The sequence below is a fragment of the Pleuronectes platessa genome, chromosome 11, assembly GCF_947347685.1.
Source record: "Pleuronectes platessa chromosome 11, fPlePla1.1, whole genome shotgun sequence".
NCBI classification, from domain to species: domain Eukaryota; kingdom Metazoa; phylum Chordata; class Actinopteri; order Pleuronectiformes; family Pleuronectidae; genus Pleuronectes; species Pleuronectes platessa.
Window position 1 is genome coordinate 12,704,431 of NC_070636.1, and position 17,738 is coordinate 12,722,168.

At 41.1% G+C, this 17,738-nt stretch overlaps 2 protein-coding genes across 5 annotated transcripts; one reads left to right on the forward strand and one right to left on the reverse strand.

The window, feature by feature from the left end:
* Positions 1-700: 700 nt before the first annotated feature.
* Positions 701-10,851, forward strand: srrm1 (serine/arginine repetitive matrix 1). Of its 4 annotated transcripts, none has more exons than XM_053434269.1 (17): positions 701-828; positions 1,699-1,788; positions 2,463-2,585; positions 4,752-4,922; positions 5,180-5,280; positions 5,385-5,609; positions 5,807-5,992; positions 6,101-6,220; positions 6,381-6,589; positions 6,786-6,866; positions 7,619-7,708; positions 7,922-8,051; positions 8,159-8,245; positions 8,324-8,806; positions 8,914-9,100; positions 9,684-9,857; positions 10,010-10,851. In XM_053434269.1, the coding sequence occupies exons 1-17, from the start codon at positions 808-810 to the stop codon at positions 10,127-10,129; spliced, it is 2,598 nt and encodes an 865-aa protein (XP_053290244.1). In that variant the 5' UTR covers positions 701-807; the 3' UTR covers positions 10,130-10,851. The 4 variants fall into 4 exon arrangements, with proteins under 4 accessions (XP_053290244.1, XP_053290245.1, XP_053290248.1 ...); XM_053434270.1 differs by having other exon boundaries at positions 7,622-7,708; XM_053434273.1 differs by having other exon boundaries at positions 6,122-6,220.
* A 2,639-nt stretch (positions 10,852-13,490) lies between these two features.
* tdh2 (L-threonine dehydrogenase 2) lies at positions 13,491-17,301 on the reverse strand. Its single transcript, XM_053435039.1, has 9 exons — positions 17,175-17,301; positions 16,840-17,046; positions 16,217-16,259; positions 16,070-16,140; positions 15,828-15,977; positions 15,572-15,744; positions 15,379-15,469; positions 14,980-15,249; positions 13,491-14,384 (listed from the first exon to the last, which is right to left on the reverse strand). Exons 2-9 carry the CDS (start codon positions 17,030-17,032, stop codon positions 14,239-14,241), a joined length of 1,137 nt encoding a protein of 378 aa, XP_053291014.1. The 5' UTR covers positions 17,033-17,046; positions 17,175-17,301; the 3' UTR covers positions 13,491-14,238.
* Positions 17,302-17,738: the final 437 nt, after the last annotated feature.

The window sequence follows — 17,738 nt, forward strand, 5'->3', positions numbered from 1 at the left end:
GGTATCTTCAAAAATAGACCTAAACTACAAAGTGCTATAATTAAGTGCTACTAAATTGTTAGTTTTTTTTTGTTTTGGAGGCGGGCCAATTTAAAATGGATGGCGGGCCGCAGATGGCCCGCGGGCCGTAGTTTGGACACCCCTGCCGTACTAGGTAGGTACAACATGATTAAAGGTAACAAAAAAATCAGTAAATATAATGTGTTATAATTATAAAAAAGAAAGAAAATATTTATAATTTTTAATAGTTGTTTAAAAAATGTAATAACCGCAAAGAAATAAGAATAAAATTGAATGTTATTGTCTGATTTATGTTTTCTCTTTTTTTGTTGTTAAAAAAATCTAACAAAACACTTTGAATCTGTAGACTTCTGCCGAATAGTGTTATTATTGCAATTTGATGGCAATTGCTCATATACTGTAAGCCTAAATAAGTATATTTATTATTTTGAACAAAGGTTAAATGTTAATTCACAAGTTTCAAAAAGTGCTCCCAATTTTTTTCAAAGGCCCCTGGATTTCAGTCAGTGGGGGCAAAAATTGCCCCCTATAAAATATGTGAATGTCCTACCCTGTGTTGTGATGCGAACCTGATTGTTTTCATTATCGTTGTCAGTAGTTGTTAGAAATAATCTTTATTTAATTTTATTGTATTTAATGTATTAACAGGTGATGACCCTCCTCCTCCTCCTCTGCTGCCATTACAGTACATGTAGTGCTTGTTGCTACCTCCAGGGGTGGTATCTTCATCCGGCTATCCACACACACGTCTTTCTCAGCGGCGCTTGTTATTCATTTTCTCCGATAATGGACGCGGGATTCTTCCGCGTAAGATCTTTTACTTTATTCCTTTGCTTTCGGTGTCTTGTGTGTTAAGCTGCTTTGCCTTGTGTTGCTTGTTTAGTCCACCGATGTGCCACATGTGTTCAGGTGCAGAGCCGTACAGTCAGAAACGTTACGGTCAAGGCTTCGTCTATCAACTGGTTTCGGTCTTGGCTTTCGCCAGTTGTCGTAGTTTAGCTGGGAAACTCCCATAATTGAATGCGCGTATCAACAACAATTAATGTTTAGCAACATTCGTCCTTCTGCAACGTTGCTCTGCGTAGACGCCTTAACTTTACCAGGTTAATGCGCAGTAGGTCACATTTGCAGGAAATAGACGAGCCAACCTTTGCTAGCTAGCTACTGCTAATTTGGTTGCCTTGGTTAAAGATGGCGCCCGGGCGGTACATCGTTTCTGTTTCTATGGGCTCGTCATGACCACTGCTTCCCTTGCATTATATAGTATATATGGCCTTAAATGCATATTACACAACACCGATCTGGGTTTTAATACCATTTCCTTGTGTTTGGTTCAAGTAACCACCAGACTTTGGCTAACGTTAGCCTGTTGCTAATGCTAGCCTGGATTTGAGGATTAAGTAGGCTAACTGCTAGCTTAACTAACATTAGCTTACTGGTGTAAATCTCATCTGACATGAGTTTCATCACCTGCAACAACATCGGCTGATAGTTTTATCATCGATATCAAATAATGTATCAGAACAAGCGTTTCAGTGTTTGATAGCCTATTTTGAACCATGTGCTGTTTGGTTTCCAGTTTAGCCTGTTTGATAGATTGTGGTTGCATGCGTTAAAATGTGTGTAGATATGATATTCTTGAACAAGATAAATTAAGATGTGTTGTTTGTTCCTCAGGGCACAAGTGCGGAGCAAGACAACCGTTTCAGCAACAAGCACAAGAAACTGCTGAAGCAGCTGAAATTTGCAGAATGTCTGGACAAGAAGGTACAAGATCATCCATGTGTTATGTTAAATGCTTTTTCTAATGTATTAGTTCATCCAGATGAGAACTTGATGCCATCCGATGTGTGATTAGCCAGACAACCTCGTCTTTAGACATGTGTTTTAGATTGAATGAAACTGTAAAGCATTCAGCTCCCAGAAGACCTTGGAGCATCAGGGCATTTAGTCATTGATTGTCTTCACTAACTTTAGTAGGGCCCGAGCACAGCTAGTGCCAGTGGTAATAGATTCCTTCGATGTCTCAGATGTTGCAAAGGTGAAAGATTTATATGATTTGAAGAGAAACACGTGTTTTTGGCCTGAACAGATCTATTATTCTGTATGTAGTGAAGGGACCACCTACTGGCAACATGAGAGTAAGCCTTGTTTAACAACTTAAATTCGATTTACTTAAAATGTTCTTCATGTGGTCTGCACTTGATGATGTGGACCGTAATGCGTGATTAGTGGGCAGGGTTCGGCATTGCGTGACGGACACAGGCAGTGAAGCGGTTGCCCTTCCCGCGGTGCGCTAAACGCACGCAACGCTGAGCCGTTTCGCCCGATCCCTGACCACCCTCCCCACAGCCACATAGGTCCTGTGTTCTCAAGTGCTCTGGCCCGCTTAGTGCTGCTTCGTAGCCCTAGTTAATTTTGTTTTATTGTGTCGGTCTAAGGTGGACATGACCAAAGTGAACCTGGAGGTCGTCAAACCCTGGATTACACAACGAGTGACAGAGATTCTGGGGTTCGAGGATGACGTCGTCATAGAGTTCATATTTAACCAGCTTGATGAAAAGGTAATATCTACAATTGTGTGTGTATTTGTTTGTTTCAAAACTATCATAGCTTTGAGGGCATTGTTTACTCTATAAGAAGGGATATAATCAAATGATAGCCATCCTAGTCAAAGTGAATGGGTACAGTAACAATTGGTATCAAACTCATATTTGATGACATAACCATGTTTTGCTTTTATGTGACAAGTGCCTCTATTTAGCAGTCTTCTAATGATGATGTGATTTATGATTTAAAAGGCCTGAACCAATATGGATGTTATACCTTGCACCAACACCTAATTAGCTCTCTCCTGAGCCCAAAGTCACTGAGCCCAACTCTCCCTTCATGATGCAGTGTGTGGTTTGAGGTGAGTTATATGCAGGGGTCACCTATATCATGTCAGTGAAAGACATACCTGAACAATGCCATGATCATATTAGCCGTAGTTATTTGTAATGCATCATGTAACCAGATTAGTGTAAACATCACAAGAATTGTATACTGGAAACCGGAATGGTTTAACAATGTGCCATATCCAATTGTTAAGAGTAATGGCTCTACTTTATATTCTTACAGAATAACTTAAACATATCTTAACACCAAGCTGAAATGCATTGTTGTAAGTGAACATTTCAAATTTTTGGCACCTCTGTTTGAGGTGGTGTGAAGTGTCCTGTTGCATTCTTAACCACACATAAGTGATGTGAAGATGTCATTAATATATCACTGTATCCAGCTGAGAACGGACAACCATTGGACGTCAGCAAAAAAAAGATGTTCAGTAGATTAAGTAATTCTTTAAAAAGGCAATCAAACCCTCTAACAATAGGCAACATCTCATTTGCATTTGATCAAATGTGTAACAGACTTAACATCTTCAGCTATAACAAACAGTACTTTCCATCTTGGTGTTAAGCTACATTCAGTTTTTTGACCTTGTAAAAATCCTTATGTCAGTCGAGCTGTATTGCTGAGGCTCACTGATGTTATGTATTTATTTTTGAAGTAAGTATGTTCTTAATCCTATAGTCATATTGCTACTTTACTTAATAGAGATACATTATGTTAAATAGTTAACCTTTTTAATCATTTTGCCCCACTCAGGCTTTAAATCATTTGGGATCTCTGGTTAATGGGTAATTTCCATGGCACATAGCTGAAAATATTGGGGGGGGCTGGTTGATGGAGACAGAACCCACGTGATTTATACATATTCTCCTCAATTGATTGATATTATCAGGCTTGTGTCCCATAATATATTTGTGAATAGCTTGAATTATCTTGATGCTAAAACATTTGTACAAAAATATGATTAACAATAATTATGCCTTTTGCTTGCTATGACTTTTTGGGGTTGGGTGAACTGTTGAAGCTAAGTTTAAAGGGTACTCTTGCATAGTAATAATAATTTGATAATTGAATTTGAGATAAGCGTATTTCGCAGTTATTCATAATCAGTTGATGAAATAAAACTTCGTTTTTGTGTGACTGTGTACTCATTATTGCTTGTTCGTCTCTTGCAATTTAGATAAATGATATAACATTAAGCTCAAGGTGGTTGAGTCTCAAGCAGTAGGGAGGCGGAAGCAAGCCAAGGGAGCTCCGTGCCCACTGATCCCACGGGACTCACTGAAGACACCGGAACTGTACTTGCAGTGTTGGGTTTTAATGCACTCTGTATTGTGGCTATTTGTTTAACTCCTGAAGTGAATACTGTGGGGAGACTGGAAGATAGTGGGTGGGTAGGGACACAAGAATGTAAAGTAGTGGGCATAGCACTGAGGAAACCCAATATCTAAGTATTTTTTATGATATGGCATTTTGTTGTTATAGTTAATGTATCTGGGGAACAAAATCAGAACTATGCATAACAGCAGTCTTGCATGCAATTGTTAAATCATTAGATATATCTCTCCTCAGCTAGCTCACATTCTCAGTTTGAGTTTGTGAGTATGATTTAAATCAGTTTTATTTTCATAGTCCAGTATTGGATCCAGGTACATTACATATCTAGTCAGTACCATAACATGTTTTGAGTATGTTAAACTACATAGTAACAGGTTTACTTTAGTGAGGACTAGAAGGTAGGAAGCTCCATATGGTGGGTCCTACCTCCCCCTGATTGGTCGCCTTCCATCATTTCAATGCCTATATGGCTTCTTTCCCCCTTTGTGTGTGTGTTGCAGCACCCAGATAGTAAGATGATGCAGATCAACCTGACAGGCTTCCTAAATGGGAAGAACGCCCGGGAGTTCATGAGGGACCTGTGGCCCCTGCTGTTGAGTGCCCAGGACAACATCGCTGGCATACCCTCTGCTTTCTTGGAACAGAAGAAAGAGGAAATTAAACAGAGACAGGTAAGCTTCTCCTTGAGATAAATCCTGGCAAAATATATTTGTAAGATGTAGAAAGGTCAAGTAACCCAGACAGGTAAAGAAGGTGGTGTAAATGAGTCTGACTTTGGAGAAATGTTTTTGAAGAATATAGAATAATAGGTCTTAAACGGAGACAATAAAACTGAACATAATGTTAAGGTGATTATGTTTGAATACTGCTGAATGTCATTTCTGAAAGTGTTGATGTGTACGATCTCCTTTACTTCTGTTTTTGATAGATTGAACAGGAGAAGTTGGCTTCTCTTAAGAAGGTGGATGATGATAAGAAGGAAAAGGAGAAAGAAAACCGAGAGAGGGCTCAGTCGAAGAGTCCAAGAAGGTTAGAAAACGTTTTTTTATATTGGGATTGGTGTAAAGAAGTTGGATTTGTGTATTTATGACAGAAATGGAAATATTTTCCTGGTTTGCCTCCTTTCTATCCAGGCGGAAGACAAGGTCACCATCACCACGACGAAGATCGCCAGTGAAGCGCGACAGAAAACCTAGTCCCTCACGCTCCCCACGTCGCAAATCCAGCCCAGTTGGTGGCACTTCACCCCCCCCACCCCTGATGCAGCTGCCCACGAAACCTTTAGAGCAACTTGTGGAACCAGATACATCAGGAAGGTCAATGCCAGAACCAGTGGTCCAAGAAGCTTCATCTACCTGGTTCGTACATTATTCCCTTTGCTGCAATTATCAAGTCTTGTCTTAATGGTGGTCTTTTTCCATTTTTGTTTAATTAGTTGCTTCAGGCAAATTTCTAGGTACTGTAGTTCGGACAGAGCAGATTTGTTTTTGGGGTAACAGTAATGATCTAACAGGGGAAATTTGGATTGTAAACTTTTCTCTTTTCTGGTGTATAGTGACACAGTTTTGGAGGTGGTGAAAGCAGACTCGGTGATGGAAGTCAAAGAGCCCTCCCCTGAGAAAATTCTGAAGAAAGAGGAAAGACCGCGGTCTCGGGAAAGGGACAAGGAAACCAGACGGGAAAGGCCTCATCACCGCTCCCGCTCTCATTCACGCTCTCACAGACGACGCTCCCGTTCCAGGTAATTTCAGAAATGTATGGTAAACCATATGATGTGTTATAGTCTTGTCTCTGAATGAGAACTTCAGAGTTCGAAAACGTTTTGAATTTGCCCTCTCTAACCTTTCAGATCTTTTTCCCCTCGCCGAAGGCCGAGTCCTAGGAGGAGAATGTCTCCTCGTCGAAGGAGTCCTCCCCGACGTGGTCCCCCCAGCTCCCGACACAGACACAGGCGCTCCCCAGTCCGTAGGTCAGTGTGAAAGCCTTAATGCCGGTTTGAACCCTTACACCTTTTATTTTAGTAGCATATATTGCTAAGAGGTGCTATTGTGTATATTATATCCTGACCATGCAAAAGACTCAGGACATTAGCAACACATTGGAAAAAAACAAATGTTTGTGTCCTGCAGGAGGCGCTCTCGCTCTGCTTCATCCTCCGGCAGCAGCTCTGCACACTCTGGCTCTCCTAAAAAAGTGATGAAAAGAATATCTAAATCACCACCTCGAAAACAGCTGCAACATCGGGACACATCCATTAGCCCTGCAGGGAAGGAAAGACGCTCACCATCTCCCAGGGGGAGAAGAGGACGGGGTTCAGCTTCTCCACCCAGATCATCTGGTAAAATATTAAAAATCCTCATTGTTTTCCACATTGGTTCTTAGAAATTTTATATAATTTTGTAAGTCTCGATAAATTCTTTGTACTGTTCTTTTAAAATGTAAGGAGTTAGAACTAGCTCATTATATGAAATGCCTCAATTATTATAATAAGAAGTATTATTATTTACCAAATTTCTTGGTGTCTTGTTTTTAAGGTTTAAAGCGAAAACCAGGAGGGAGGGGTGATTCTCCGCCTGATAATGCCAAGGCCAGACATTCTGATGGTTCTGAGTCCGGTAAGAGATACTTTATTTTGAAAAACTAGTTAAATTACTATTCAACTCCTATTATTAAAACTAGTAAAGGTCTTTCACCTCAACGTTCCCAATCTGAGGTGACTAGTCGTAATGGAGACCCCAGCGAATTTTGTTTGACAATACACTTTTTTCTTCCTTGGCTTATAATCATGAGGGGTTTAATATGGATGTTTACCTTAAAGTGTCATTGCAACTTCAATGTGATTAAAAAAAAAAAAAAAAAAATTGTTGGTTTGTATAATTTCCATACTTCGTGTATTCAGTCTTATCTTAAAATACATAGTTTTAAATCTTAATTCCAACAATATGGAAATGATGCAACAAGAGCACTAAGTTTGTTCTCTCTGTGCAGGAAACATAAGTTGACATTTCCACAGGCTTGAATCTCATCTAAATGTTAACTAATTTTCAATCGACTGCCTTAAAAAGTAGTTTAATAACCTCATTACTGTGCTTCCATTTAACATGCTCAGATAGTTCTGTGTGATAATGATGCTTTGATCCAGATAGTTAATCACTAGTCACTACAAACTGATAAAACGCTATACACCAACACAGGGGACACAGGTAGCATAAATACATGGTCACGTTGCACTATGCAATGTTGTAACCTAAAGAAAACGTAAATAAATAAATATAACTTTTTTTTTTCTTTTATCATTTGTATCCATGGTAGTCTGTAACACTGGGTTTGTAAAAACTGATGGGCCACTCAATGCTCTACATTTCAGAAGAGGATAAAAATGACAAAGGGGCAACAGCAGATCCGGTGCAGCAGCAGCGACGTCAGTATCGCAGGCAGAATCGACAGTCGTCTTCAGGTTAAAAGCGTTTTTATCTCTGTACTTTCCTTTCCTATACTCAACCCCTCTCTCTCTCTATAACCAGGTCTTTGTCTGTCATCTTGTTACTTATTGTCTTATGGACTTTTGAAGCTGTGTCCTAACACCCCAACCTTGATGACTTCTCCTCACAGCATACAGTTGAGGCTACATTGGAACTGTTGCTGATGCTCTTCATCTCTGTGTTTTCAGATACCGGGTCTTCCTCCTCCGCAGATGAAGGGCCAAAAAGGCCAACAGCAGGGCCAGCTGCCAGAAACGGTGATGTCAGGAGGAGACGTACACCTTCTCCAAGGAGGCGACACAGGGATCCATCTCCAAGGTCAGATACTAAGCAGAGAGTTTGCTGAATGGTTAAACTTCTAAAATCCAAATTGGGTAGTATCTGCATATGTTGTTCTTATAAAGTATTTTTTGTTTTCCTTCTAGGAAAAGACGTTCTCCATCTCCTGCACGGAGACGTCGCTCCCCTTCTCCCCCACGACGCCGAAGATCTCCCTCTCCTCCTAGACGCAGGTATAAGCATGACCATTTTGATATTAATAATTGACTAGTCAGTTATTTTTTTGATAATTAAAATGTTATGCTTCTTAGGTCTCCTTCTCCACCACCTCGCCGCCGATCTCCATCCCCTCGACGTTATTCCCCCCCTATCCAGCGCCGCTACAGCCCCTCACCTTTGCCTCCACAGAAGAGGAAGATGTCTAGCTCTCCTGCAAAGCGATCTCCCCCAGGAGGCAAGCGACGTCTCTCCAGGTCTCCCAAGCGCAGGAGTTCTCCTGCTCCAAGGAGACGCACACCTCCACCCTCTTCATCACCACCCAGACACAGGAGGAGCCCTATGTTGACTTCTGGCTGGCAAAACAGAGATACACGATCCCCTCCTGCAGCAGCAAACCGCCTGTCCCCATCCCCAGTAAAGCGCGGTCGCGTTGTCAGAAATTCCACTAGCCCCCAGGGATGCTTCAAAACCTCCAGCTCATCTCCATCTAACCAGCGGAGACAACAGTCCCCTTCACACAGCGGCAAACCCATCCGCAGAGTGTCCCGCACCCCAGAGCCACGCACCAATCAGAGGTAAACAACGAGCAAGCATTTGTAAAAACTCAGAGTTGGTTTATATTTTTGTGTATGCAACATTACTCTTTGAATGTCTTCTAATGTAAACCATTTCCGCTTAACAGACCCTCTCCAGGCCCCCAGCCTATGAGGAGAGCATCTTCCAGATCGAGATCTGGTTCCCCTCAACCAGCAGCTCAGAAACGTCCAGCCCCAGCATCTGCCTCCCCCTCACCGTCACGCTCTGCCAGTGGCTCCCCACCACCAGCCAAAAAGGCCAGCAGTGGATCCGGCAGTCAGTCCCCAAGCAAGGTTCAATATTGTATTTTATTGACCTTTGGTTGTCTTAGAATTATTATCATCTTCATGTTGATAATTTAAACCTTTGATATTATCTGTATTTCTGAAAAACCTTGATTTACTTTTTTTTTTTTTTTATAAATTACCTGGATGTTATCAAACAATGTTTTTTTTTTTTCTTTTTAAGTTACATCCACTAAAAGTTTCGTTCAGCATCCTAAAAGGTGGTAGTTTGACACTGACCTTTTTTAGGATGATTATTTATGAAGGCTGATAATTATGCAGCGACATTTTTTATTACAGGATGATTATCTTGGCCATCCAGGTATCACATGTCAAGTCAGTACTTTCTTCATTGTGTTAAATACTCCTAATTATTAAATATGCTATCTCCTAAACAGTCGTTATGACCTTAATGTATCTTGACACATTAAAACAAGTTTACTTAATTGATGAACATTTCCTAGAGCTGTTGAGCGAGAGCCCTGCTGTGGCATAATCCCCCTTTGGCACAGGAACGCTTATAATGTCATTCTTGTTATGCTGGTTTTAAAAAGCATCTTGCTGAGTCCTAACGATGACCATTTTATTGCAGAACTCTGACATTGATGGCAGCTTAAAGAAAAAGAAGAAGAAGAAGGAGAAAAAACACAAAAAGGACAAGAAGCACAAGAAGCACAAGAAGCACAAGAAGGAGAAGAGCGGTGCCCCTGGTGCTGGAGAAGGACAAGAAAACCAGGGTGGGGTGGAGGATGGAGATTCAAGGAAGGTACAAATTAGTTTCAGTGATTTTTAGAAACCGAGGGCCTCATATTCCTGTTCAGAAAATGTGAAAAATAATCTGGATATTTTGTTTGCAGGGCACCTTCATTGTTATCTGAGCTGCAAGTAGAGTGAAGTTTTTCATGATTGTTCATTTAGGAATCGGAGAGTGAAGTAGACGACAGCCTTGACGACCTGGAGAAGCACCTAAGAGAGAAGGCCTTGCGCTCCATGAGGGAGAAGGGGAAGACTCAAATATCTCCATCACAAATGTCCTGAAACCAAGGAGCTTCATCAGTTTTGAATTTTCCTCTTTCTCTTGACGTTTGTCATCAACCTGGTTCAGCTTTAGAATGTACAAATTGATAATTCTCGAGTCTTTTTCTTTTTTTTTCTTCTTTTTACTGGTGTGGTACATTCTGAAGAGTGTGTTGCATAAAGAGCTTGATTTGTCAGTTGGTGTGTTATCTAACGTGTAAAGAAGCTTGTGTTGTCCTTTATAAATTGTCGAGCAGGGAAATGGACGAATCTCAGAGGTTAGAGTTGGGCAGGTTTCAGATATTTTCCACAGCCTACACTAGATTTCATTGAGAAATGATTGCATGTGCAGTGATTGTCTCTGATGTGCATGAACCACTTACATTACTGAGTGTGAGGAACCATCGTACAGTAACCTCCTGTTACTACTGCCTTTCAGTAGTGGAACCAGTGGCATAGCTGTTAGAGGCTCTAACAGAATGTCATGTCCCACATTGTAACTTAATGTTTGGCATTGTCTAACCTGCTGTTTATTTCTCACTTTGAAATGTTCTTGTTTTAAAACTCAACCAGTCTGAAATTAAATTGAGTATGCTTTCATTTCCCAAATTAATAGATATGCAATTTTACGTTGTCACTCTTGCACCAAGCTAATCTCTGTGGGACTGCTCTATGATTTGTATTAAGTAACCCTGGCTCTTGTCATCTGGTCATCCTTTTGAAATTAAAACCTTTTTATAGGATATGTGTAGCTTCATTAATTTGTGATCTTCTCTGTCTGTCGTTTAGCATAATATAGATTTAGATTAATAAGGGGAAAAACATGAAAGGCAGACATGGACTTAACTAGATTTAAGTTTACTTCTCAGGAACACATTCAAATGAGGTATGTGTGCACTAAATCAAAACATCCAATGGCACAACAACATGGCAGAAAAATATATCCTACAAAAAAACTGCTAGTTTCTTCATCATAGTAAAAATATATATGAATCAATTGAAGTTAATCCCTGACGGATTTCTTTAACTGGATTGTTTTAATTATAATGGACAAATAATCCAAATTACAATAGGCAAAGGGATAAATCATATATTGTTTCACTTGTTTAAACATGTGAATGAGAACTTGTATATTTTGCTTGAATTTAAAATAATGGTTTGAAACACATCGCCTACCCCTAACCTGTATTATCTGTCTTTTTACATCAGCGTTTTATTTTCCTGTTTGCCATTTAGAAATATTAAAAGAGAGAATGACAATCTGTGTACATGACTTATCATAATAAGATTACATTCTTAAAAATTGGGTCAAATTCTAGAACAACTTCTGAATACTGGTGCATCAACATACACTCCTGATCAAAATCTTAAGAACAGTTAAAAAATTGCATGAATTTGCATTTTGCACTGTCGGATCTTAGGAAGGTTCTAAGTAGAGCTTCAAAATGCAAAAAGAAGAAATGGGAACAAGAGACCAAAGTTGTGAGCAGGCAATTTATTGAAAACAACAATTTAACTCAAATAGGCTGTTCATCAGCTGATCAAAAGTTTTAGACCACAGCCTTTAAAAGCCAAAATCTGTGCAAAAATTTGGATTCCATGTCATTTCCTGTCAAGTAATCACTGAAGATCTCTTGATGGCAAAGGCAAAAAAGCTCACCGTCTTTGAACGTGGTAGGATTGTTGAACTGCATAAACAAGGCCTCTCACAACGTGCCATCGCTGCTGAGGTTGGACGCAGTAAGACAGTCATTTTGCATTTCTTAAAAGATCCTCAGGGTTATGGAACAAAAAAATCAAGTGGTAGACCCAAAAAAATCTCACCGGCGCTGAGCCGGAGGATCCGAATGGCTGTCCGTCAAGACACGGGACGATCCTCGTCCCAAATTAAGGCCATTACTGGTGCTGACTGCAGCCCAATAACCATCAGACGGCATCTGCGAAGGAAGGGCTTCGAAAACAAGAAACGTCTTCAAAGGCCACGTCTCCTTCAACGCCACAAAATTGCCCGTTTAGAGTTTGCAAGGGAGCACCAAACATGGGACATTCAAAGGTGGAAGAAAGTTTTATTCTCTGACGAGAACAAATTTAACCTTGATGGTCCTGATGGCTTCCAACGTTACTGGCATGACAAGGAGATGCCACCTGAGATGTTTTCTACGCGGCACAGTGGAGGGGGCGCCATCATGATCTGGGGTGCTTTTTCCTTCAATGGAACAATGGAGCTCCAGGTTGTGCAGGGGTGTCAAACAGCAGCTGGCTATGTGGAGATGTTGCAGCGGGCATCCCTCATGACTGAGGGCCCTCGTCTGTGTGGTAACGACTGGGTTTTTCAGCAGGACAACGCTCCAATTCACAATGCCCGTCTGACCAAGACTTTTTTCCAGGAGAATAACATCACTCTTTTGGACCATCCTGCGTGTTCCCCTGATCTTAATCCAATTGAGAACATTTGGGGATGGATGGCAAGGGAAGTTTACAAAAATGGACTTCAGTTCCAGACAGTGGATGCCCTTCGTGAAGCCGTCTTCACCACTTGGCGCAACATTCGCACTAGCCTTTTGGAAACACTTGCATCTAGCATGCCAAAACGAATTTTTGAAGTGATCAACAATAATGGTGGAGCTACTCATTACTGAGTCAGTTTTTGACACTTCAATTTCTGTTTTAGGAGTTTTTGTTTGTTTTTTTAGCTGTGGTCTTAAACTTTTGATCAGCTGATGAACAGCCTACTTCAGTTAAATTGTTGTTTTCAATAAATTGCCTGCTCACAACTTTTGGGCTCTTGTTCCCATTTCTTCTTTTTGCATTTTGAAACTCTACTTAGAACCTTCCTAAGATTCAACAGTGCAAAATGCAAATTCATGCAATCTTTTAACTGGTCTTAAGATTTTGATCAGGAGTGTACATCTTCTGTATATTCTATTCTACTCTGTACGACGGCTACTTCACCATGAGGTCATGATGTAGCTCAACCTCAAATCACATCACATTGGTCTGTTGAACACACTGTAGGTTCAGAGGGAAAGAGGTTTGAAACAAAAGTGCGCTTGGTCATCAATCGTTCTCTCCACCAAGAGGCTTCAACATGCGGCAGCTCGGGGCCCACCAGTGCTACAACGTAACCCTAGTTATAGTTGTGTTTTGAATGTAGTGTTGTAAAAAAAATGGTTATTGTCGGAAATGTAGGGGGCAGGGGGGGACTGGCCCCAGCTGAAACCTGACTGGTACCTGAAATGCCACTAAAAATAATTTGATATCAATGTAATCAAGTACTAGTCAAGTATCTGATCCCTTAAAATGTAAATACTCATGTAATAGTCATTGTACCCAGTAACCATCTTAATATATTGAATAGAGCAATATATAATGATCACTGCTATTTAGGTAAATTACATTTTTTATTAGTCAAAGTCTGATTCAAACAACACTGCATTTTAGACAGTTTTCCAAAAGTAATCTACAGTCAATACGGCTTGTTGTTGCATATTCATAATCAAAATCACACTGCTGGCCAGAAGAAAGTAAACTAAAAGCTTCCTGCTTGATGCCACAGCAAGGGTAGTGGGTTTGTGTCCAGTGTGTGATTTTCACTTGATATTATGAAACAGCCAGAATACATGATGTGTCATTTCAGTCCAGAGCTAACTGAGCCAGCCATTCCAGATGATTGTGGAATCAAAGCATACAACAGCTTTGATACTTTCAATCTGCGACTGGTCCATATTGTATTAGACATTGTAACAGACATTGTAACAGACTGGAGAGTCCATGCACGTGATTTGTATGATATTTGAAATCTCTGAAGCTTACGAAACAAATGATTTTCTTTTGCATCTGAGTGATGCTGGTAACACGATCACGATTACAAACAACAAAGATGGAGAGAAGGTTTGACAGCATATTATTCCCTGAAAAAGACTGAGATGTGTGTCATTGTGTGCATTGCGTGTGGAATCTCACAATCCACTGTATTCTGAGGGCTTCTAACTATGAATTACACCTAACAGACAGGCCGTGGCTCATTGCTGTAATGTTCCAGAGAAACACATTCTGAAAAGTGAAGAGAGAGATAGTGTATAGTTCATGTAGGGGTAGGGCATTGGTCAGTCTCTGTGGAGCAGGGTTTGCTAGCTGACTGGCAAACCCTTATTGGTCCTCTTGGCTCGAATGAAGTGCAACATGTCGGACACCAGCTCTTCCAGCCCAAAGGCTGGTGCCCAGCCCCAGTCTCTGCGAGCGTTGGTGTCATCAAACCTGACAGGCCAGCTGTCTGCTGCAAAGTAACAAACATGACCACATTAAAACCATTCGTAGTAGTTTACGTGAAGATGATGATATAAACCGCACAATTAATTCAAAAACAAAATAGGATGAAAAACGGAAAACAGAGGGAGGCCAAGGATCTAGGGGCGGGGCCAGGGGGGCACTGGCCCCAGCTGAAACCTGATTGGTACCTGAAATGCCACTGTACTGTCAATAGTTTTTTTTCAATTTATTTTATAATTTAAACTTTTTCACTTACCCAACTAAAAATAATTTGTTAAAGCTTTTGTATATTATTATATAAATCCTATATCCGCCCCTGCAGGAGCCCTAAAAACCTTAGAGATAAAACTGCTGTTTTTATCTTGAAAGTTAAAATTTTTGACTTTTAATTACAAACATGCCGTTTTGATTCTTCAATACCAAAGTACATTTTTTATAAATATAACCAAAACAGGACATATCACTTATTAACATCCATTTACATGTAGCTGAATTGTTTTCATTCCAGTTTGACACTACCCCAGTCTATATATGCTGCACAACTTTATCATCCCATCCAGGTTTTGTGTTAAGGTGTGTGTACCACACGCTTTAAGTCGTACCGATGTTCTGGCGGACAGAGTCTGGGTTGTAGGTGACCTTGAGATGGGGGAGATGCTTGCGTATTTCTTGGGCCACTTCTTCCGGAGTGAAACTCATGGCAGCTATGTTGTAGGTACGCAGGGACATTTGGCACTCCTGTGCCTGCATGAACTCCACTGTGGCACGGTGGCAGTCAGAGACGTGCATCATGGGTAGACGAGTGTCAGGTCGCAAGTAGCACTCGTGGTGACCCGTGCTGAGAGCATCGTGGAAGATTTGAACTGCGTAGTCTGTGAAGAAAGAGGTCAGGGCTGCTTAGTCCATAACATCGAGCTGGTTTTGCTGTACACACACACATATATATATATATATATTTTTTCTCAGAGTGTGGTATATGCAGATGTTAAGTTGAGCAATACCTGTGGTTCCTCCTCCAGGAGAACTGTTAACTGATATCACACCTGGGTAACGTAGGCAGCGGAAGTCCAGGCCATATTTATGATGGAGATACTGAAGAATGATTAACATGAATATGAGATCTGAAAAACCTATAAATACAATCATGGCATCCTAAGTGTCTTATATTATAATGTGTATTATAAATAATTTCACCTCTCCCATCAGCTCCCCATGCACTTTGGACACGCCGTATATGGTTCGAGGTCTTTGGATACAGAGGTCTGGGGCCGGGTCACGTGGAGAAGAGGGGCCAAACGCTCCGATGGTGCTGGGGACAAAGAGGCGCAGGCAGTTCTCCAGTGCCAAGTCCAGCACGTTATGAAGGCCTAGAACACACAGAGAGGAGTCAAAACACGTCAATCTTTCCTAAAATGCGGTACCTGTAAATATCGTGTGCCGTCCGGTGGACCTGTGATGTTGATCTTGCGTGCCAAAGCCACATTAGCCTCGCCAACAGCACTGAGCAAAGCACTGTAGTGGATGAGCCAAGTGATTCGATTATTTACAATAATTTCTCTAAGGTGCTTGTAGTCCAACACATCAGCGTATACGAATGGACCTGATAGGAAAAAAGAGGGAAGAGCATTTAAAAGTATTAACAAAGGAAAACAGGACATTAAAAGCCATCAAACTAATTTATATTTTGCATACCACTGGTGAAAACATGAGGCGGAGGCTTCTTGATGTCTGACAGGATGACGTTCTCTCGTCCATACAGATTTCTAGACATTAATAAAGAGATGTCAAATTTCAAATTTTCACAAACTTCCATATCTCAGGAATTTATAAATATCTCACCTCAGTGATTGTGCAAGCCCCACACCTAACTGCCCAAGGCCACCTGTACACAGAGACCCATTGAATATATTGACTTTGCAGAAAAAAACAAAACATGCCTGGAGCTCAGTATGAACGTGATATCAATGTTTTTGGCGCACCATGCTTAAGCTGGTGGAAAAAAAAGCATTCATTTGTTCCAAAGCTTTATCATGGGACAAAAAGTGGCAGCAGGCTATTATTCTCACCCAGTGCCACTCATTGGCTCTTTTATGTGACTAGCACTGTCTGCATGCACTCTATTGTGATGAGTCAAAATGGGGTCCTGGTGCTGGTGCACAGTGAAAACAACTCGAACAGACAGAATGGACAGCATGTGTCCGTAGTATTCCACTCATGTCACTGAATCATATGAAACCTTCACCCCAGTACTTCAACTTATCCTGTTGTTTGATGCTTAGTATGTGCCTGGTTGTGTTTTGTGCTGTTCTCGGCTCCCCGGAGATGACTCTGAGCAGGGCATCCTGCCCCGAACTGTAACAGCTTCTGTTGCCAACAGAAGCCAAACATTGGTTGCCCAGTGAAAGTGGTAGAAAACAATGGCCGTTACATGCTCAGAACAGACAGATGTGGATTTGTTTAACCTGTGATGAGGACACGAGGGTGTTCCTGAGAAGGTAGCGGGCCGCTGGTCTCCACACTGTTCCACCTGCTCATTCGCTTGTGCAAAGTGCTGAAGCTGCGACGGGGCAAACTCTGCACCCTGCTCAGGCAACCTCGGCAAAACATGCCCAGCAGGGCCACAGTGGGCACACAGACCCGCACGCCCGGATTCATGTCCAGCAGCAGCTCTTTAGAAAAGTTAAACAGAACCACATGAGACAGTATTTATCACTGCTACACATCTTAAGAAAAAATTATTATAGACAAGATCATATTAAATAGTATTATAAATGGATCATATGTACAAATTCATTACCTGTGTGCTGAAAAATCAGAAATCCCACAAAGATGATTCTTGATCCAACACCAGCAGTTGCAGTCAATCCAAAACTATTCCACTAAACTAAATCACAAGAGAAATGCTGATTAAGAGTTTTTGAGGCATTTAAATGTCAGAGTGAAGAGATCACCAACCCATCCGATTGGTCACCGTTTCAGTTCGCCCAGTGACCACTGGATACATAGGCAGGTGTGGAGAGTCATGCTGGGCTACGTGGTTCTTGTCCTCTTGTTGTAATCACCCGGGCTGGTGGCTCTTGACTGAACAGGACTACAGTCTCCAGCCTGCAAAGCTCAGAGCGTGCAAACATGCTGACTTGCTGTGCACAGGGATTTGTATTGTGAAGAGTGTTTAGCTGAGCTTAACAGGACTGGGGGGTGTGTCCGTTATGTAGCACCCCTCTATTGATATTATTTAATGGTGAATATATGTCAGAAAATATGTACCTCACTGGAATGATGCAAAACGTATGTTATATTCGAGGTTTGTAAAGCATTAAACACATAACATTTTTTTTTCCAAAACAGTTTTATGAAAGAG